Source organism: Sitodiplosis mosellana, unplaced genomic scaffold, assembly GCF_009176505.1.
Source record: "Sitodiplosis mosellana isolate CC-2019 unplaced genomic scaffold, AAFC_SMos_1.0 Smas_scaffold_39, whole genome shotgun sequence".
NCBI lineage: Eukaryota > Metazoa > Arthropoda > Insecta > Diptera > Cecidomyiidae > Sitodiplosis > Sitodiplosis mosellana.
In genome coordinates, this window is record NW_022595281.1 from 118123 (window position 1) to 124300 (window position 6178).

At 36.4% G+C, this 6178-nt stretch overlaps 1 protein-coding gene across 1 annotated transcript; it reads right to left on the reverse strand.

Annotated features, from left to right (window-relative positions):
* Positions 1 to 1340: 1340 nt before the first annotated feature.
* Positions 1341 to 2881, reverse strand: LOC129569692 (uncharacterized). Its single transcript, XM_055448800.1, has 2 exons — positions 2547 to 2881; positions 1341 to 2236 (listed from the first exon to the last, which is right to left on the reverse strand). The coding sequence occupies exon 2, from the start codon at positions 2210 to 2212 to the stop codon at positions 1631 to 1633; it is 582 nt and encodes a 193-aa protein (XP_055304775.1). The 5' UTR covers positions 2213 to 2236; positions 2547 to 2881; the 3' UTR covers positions 1341 to 1630.
* Between the last annotated feature and the right edge of the window lie 3297 nt (positions 2882 to 6178).

Here is a 6178-nt window from a genome sequence, read left to right on the forward strand (position 1 = left end):
ATTCACCCCATTAGTGAAAAGCTACGTGCGGTCATTCCGATTGGGCACCACGAGGTGGTGTTAGGTGGCTGAAAGGCACAGCTTGTGATTTGTGTTTTTTCCATATAAATAAAAAAGTGAAACATATGAGCTCGTGTTTCTTTTTCGTGAAATTGTGAATTTTTGATTCGGGACCCCAGGACCCCAGGACCCCAGTCAATAAGAGACATAAATATGAGGACCCCACTAAATCAAGAGGACCCCAAGACCCAGGACCCCAGGACCCCAGAATAACACATGCAATACTTCCGCATGAAAATGGTGTATGAAATTTGCACCGGACAAATGTTGAATTAATTTTTATTTCCTTCACCACACACCTTCATTTCATACAGTAAATAAAAAAAACGTTCAAGCTGTTAGGCAGCATATACAAAATATATTGTTAGGCCTTCTGCGCGGTACATTTCGTACCATAGTTAAGTTAATCATAAAAAATATGTTCAAGCAGGCAGCAAAAAAAAATAAATAAAATAAATAAAAAATAAAAAACCGATACACGGATGTGTAGCCGTGCTGATGATTCCAAAAGGATGAAATCGGTTTGACTGAAAAAACCGGTGCGCGCGTTGGCAAAAGAAGACGATTCGCACCCGTTTTTTTGGATTATTTTAAGGAATTTCGATTTTTGAGTATTGACAACTGCCATTTGATCTGGGGCGATCAAAGGTTCAAATATCCGAATACATGATGAAGCTTGGAATATCTAGTCTTTGTTTCAGTATATCAGACCGATGGATTTAATTGCCAAGTATTGGAAATTGCAATGGGTTTATGGGCAAACAGGATTACAACAACAACAACCTACTGCCCATAAACCCATTGCAATTTCCAATACTTGGCAATTAAATCCATTGGTCAGATATACTGAAACTAAGACTAGATATTCCAAGCTTCATCATGTATTCGGATATTTGAACCTTTGATCGCCCCAGATCAAATGGCAGTTGTCAATACTCAAAAATCTAAATTCCTTAAAATAATCCATGATATAGACGGTCCAATCCACAAAAAAACAAAAAACAAAACGTATTGAATTTAACACCGTTCATTTCTATGCTCTGGTCATCGACAATTGGTGAATGTACTCGTTTCGCGGCATGCTAATTTGAATTTGAAGTATTCTGATGGATCAACTGCTCTACAAGTTACAGCCTGTTTGGGTCATAGTGAAATGACGAAGAATTTAGTTGATTACGGTGCAGATGGATAATAATGGATCATATCCTTTTCAGTTGTTGGTCGAAAACTTTCTCAAATCCCAATGAAACTTTAAGCAACGAATCAAAACTCATTCATTCTTTTGTTCTACGATTCGATTTATTAAATCAAGCAAGTTTTTCCAAGCTTAATGTTGGAAATTTTTTTCCCCTCAATTTATAATAACGTTAAAAGGTTTATATGAATATCATCAAATCCAAAAAAAAAGTCGTCAGCGTTCTTAACAACAATTCTTTAGTTAATTAATTATTATTGCATTTCCATATATCGATAACAATTCAATAAAAACCATCCAAATCTACTTTTTTTCAAATCCATTAAATAAATGTTTTTTTTTCTATTAATTAAATAATATTTTTTCGTGCATATGCTAGCTTAAAACTAGTTCCAACCATCCATCATCTTTGTCATATTCGAGACTAAATTGCATGTGCTTCTTGACCGGGCTCACGTGTTTTCCCTTCGACGTTTGTGTACCGACGTCATTGCACTTTTTTTGTTCCGAATTGACAACTGCTTCTTTCATTTTGTGATATGTGCCGACGCACCTATCGTCCAATCGGCCTCCAATGCCATCGCATTGAACTGCTGCATCAACCAATCGTTTCAATTTTTTTGCCAGCAATATCTCTACTTCGGAATCACTGCTCAATTCGACCACGGGTATTGTTCGGCTTGAGTTGGCCGCCGGAACTGCTTGTGTAAACGGCAATGTCTTCGCTTTGAATGGATGATTGTCAAACAGGTGGGCTCGTTGCAAGTGTTTGATGAGTCTTTTTTCCGACATTTTGCATGAACAAAAGTCACATTTGTAGAGTGGCCGCTCGAGATCGAAAAAATGATCCAGATAAAAATCATGTGGCACATCTGGATGCACTTTGGTGTGATGCCGAGCAATTCGGCGCACGGACAGCTCGGAATAGCATCGCTTGCACTTGTAATACTCCTTCATGGTGGGTTCTGGTGGTGTTGCAGACTGGAATTGTGAGAGAGAAAAAAATTTGACAATGATTATTGTTTTGAAAGAAGAGAGACTCTTGTGTGATGCTGACATTGATTGTAGCGTTTGAAGTTAAAAACAGAGCCAATTCAGAGTGAATTCAATCAAAAGTAACTTTACAGTGTTTTGAAAAGTGACATTTCAACGTCATGATCAAATTACATCTCATGTAGCGGTGGTCACATTGACCACCGAAGCAAACAACACTTTTAACATAAAACGAGGTTTTTCTAATCCAACTTTTCATATTTTTGCAGAAAAAACTTCAATATTTCCTTCAACTTACATAAATCGTGTCAATTTTTTGACATAAATCCCCTTTACTTCGTGCAACAACGACGAGCTTGCCTTTCAGATGCTTCAAACACACTTTTGTTCATCAATTCCTGTTTCGGATCGTGTTACTTCCACTGTCTTTTTGTAGTAAAATCGATGGTGCACCTTTTTGTGGCGGAATTTATCGTTTTTATCTACAATCCATAGCCAATTCTATTGACACAAACAATTTCAATATTCTCACTCACAGTTTATCTCTTTCAACAAACGCAAATTCCGCTGACACTGCGATATCAGCACAAACATCTGATTTGTGTCAAACCAGTGTGACATTTGTGCAAACGGAACGAATTTCGGTTTGTTTTCTACTTGACCAGTCGTTTATATGCACCTCTTTACAAAGTTACACTGTCAGTGTAAATGATTTGCATATGTCGGCGTAAACGCAGTGCACTGTCTCGTTCTTTTTAACAGAAAACAAAGTTGACATTTGTTTATTATGGATTTCATTACACATTCCTTTCTCATTCTGTCATCTATCTATTTCTTAAATTTTATTGACATTTCGGTATCGGATTTTTTGTTAAGAGGGTTTCTCATGAATACTTTTAGTTGATTTGCGGCAATTTTCCGATTGCAATCATTATTTTGATATTGGAAATGGTGGTGAATTATTGGAATTTGTCGAATTACTTGATGTTGACTAATTAATGGACGATCAATGACTTTTCTTTTATAGAAATTTTTCTCCTTTTATAAAATCAATTCGAATTTATGAACACCGGATATTTCTATGGAACAAAAAGTAATGATATTTCAACAGAAATTCGAAATCTAACGAATTTCCGACAAAAACTAATTTTTCGCTTACGACGAAAACGATTTTTTCAGATTTAACACTTTTATGATGGAAATATGTAGACTGAAGATACCAGAAAATGAAAATTTGTGAATAAATTATCGAATCGATAATTTCGATTGGCAAAAAAATTATTCAAAAAAAAGACGCTAAAATGGGCTGTTCAATTTTCAGTCAATTTTGACTCATTGGATTTTTACAGGCTGAAATGATTTTTAATCCGTTATTATTATTATTATTATTGACTCAACATCAAAAAGAAGATGGAAAGAAAAAGAATGAATTCAAAGAATATAGCAAAAAATCGTCCCATCAATTGAACTGAGTGCAGAGAATTGGACACTGAGCACAATAGCATTTGGAAATTGAGCCAACAAAAAAAAAATAGGGCAAACATAGAAATTTTCAACTGAAATGTATTGATTCCTATTTCCATGTGAGACTTTCTGTGATAAATCGAAGTACACGTTCAAAATAAATCGAGAATTAGTAGACATCAAATATTCGATGTTCGATTTTGTCAAATTTTTAGTTGAGAATTTTTTTTTACCGATGTGTTATTTGCAAAATTTCCAGTAAATTGTTTTTTTTTTGAGTTAGATCTACGGCTTTATCATATCAGCTGTGCCATTTATCGAGTCAATTTTTTGGTTTGGCCAGAGTTGACAAGGAGACGAAAAGAGCTGAGCCGAGCAGAAAACATACATAATTCTGATAGATCAAGTGATTGAAAATCAAGAGTCAAGTTTTATCGTGAAAAATAAAAGTTTCATTCGGAAAATAAATAAAAATAGAAAGAAGGAAGGCAGAAGTTCAAAACGCGGTAAACTTTCCAAGGTCGGACAGATTTGGTCAAGTAATGCAAATATCCCGATTGAAATGGGCCAAAATTCTGAAGTGAGCTACATGTCAATCGATGAGCCAAACCAAGAGCACTTATTGAAATGTGAATCAACTGAAAAGTCGTCCGAAGTAAATGTTGCATCAGATGAAGATTTACCACCACTGGACCCGTCGATTAAAACTGAAACACTTTCTATGCTAAAATTGGATATCGATTTTCTATACAAATTATTTGATATGTTGGATATCAGAGATTTAAACTCAGTTGGTGGAACGTGTAAATGGTTGAACCAAACAATCAAATACTATGTAAAATGTCGTCGATTGCCACCATCACTTCTGCATCTAAACGACAAGTGTTTAAATCTTGTATTCGATTGGTTGTCATTGGAAGACTTACATTCACTGGGTCAAACGTGCACCAAACTGCTTAAAATCTCTGGTGATTACTTCAAGCGGAATTACCCGTCGGCGTTGATACTGGACGATATGGATGGCATTCATGTGGGAGAGGTTGGAGTAAATGGTTTTGCGCAATTCATTGAAAAAATTTCGATATTCAAAATGGATTTAGATAAATTGCCGTATGATCCAAACAAGTTCGTGTCTCTAAAACAAATCAACTTGGTTCGCATCAATTTAATCACCACTGCCATCGAGTCGTACAAAGAGATTCTATTGAAAATCGAAATGTTGGACCTGATCGATTGCAACGTCAGCGGTGATTTCGGTAAATTCCTGAAAATGTGTCCAAAATTAAAGCGATTGAGCATACGGAATCGTGAACGAAACGTAATTATTGGCACCGGCAATCAATGGCTACTTCGGCCGCATCCAAAATTAGAATACCTTAAACTGGTCCATAAAGAAGGAGTTAAAATTAATGAGCTCAAAACATTTTTCATTCGAAATCGAAAAGTTCGTAATTTTGCAACGAGCGGAAATTGTTTGTGGGATAACCGAAATGCGATCATTGATGCCAAGCCGAAGTTTGACCAATTGGCCATCGATGTTGACTGGTGGACCAAACGAAACATGAATACATTTTGTAAACTACTGAATGAACTGCATGAGAAAGGTGTTTATAAGCGATTATTTCTGAACACAAAGTATGTTGATCAGAATTCCATCAAGGCCATCGCCTCGTTGCACGCTCTGCAGCGGCTGTATGTGGTAAACTATGAAAGTCGTGACGTTGCACTGCAATCACTGATCAATGTTAAGGAATTAGGCATTTCGGTGAGCTGTCACGTTGCTGATCTACACACACTCCCACAGACACTCAATAAACTGGAACGGATCTACTTCAATCAAGCAACTGCTGATGATATTTTCGTATTCATACGGAACTCAGCACAATTAAAGGAGATCACGGTTGAATGTTTGCCTTATGGCATCCACTTTTATAGAGGAGTCCTGGATCTACCTACGCTGAATGAAGAACGAAAAAAATTAAACACCCAACAAAAGGTGACCGTTTATGTATCGGAAAATATTTACCTAGCAACCAAGTGGGCAATGAACAGCACCGACTTTAAATTCATTGAGATTCGGCGATCCGATGAATGGCCAGATCCATTTTGAATGCAGAAGGTGGAGCTAAAACCATTCGTGTGTTAGTGTTTGAAGGGAGAATAGATTATGTTGGGAGATTTGCACGCTTGCGTCGCCAAAGGCCATTTCACCTATTGAGAATCAGCGTCATTGGCGTCGATACTGAAAATAAAGAGAAATTGAAACATATTCAAGATGGTTTTCTTCACTTTTTTTAAATATCCTCGAATTATTTGCCGGAAACATGATGAAAATTCTCCCTTTTCTGTGAATTTTCGTCTCAAAGTGGTTTCTTGAAGGAAAGAATGAACTCCTTGAAGAAAATAAGGACATTCTTTTGGAGAAAAGAACGAAAATTCTGTGGAAAAATACTTCAATTGCCGATA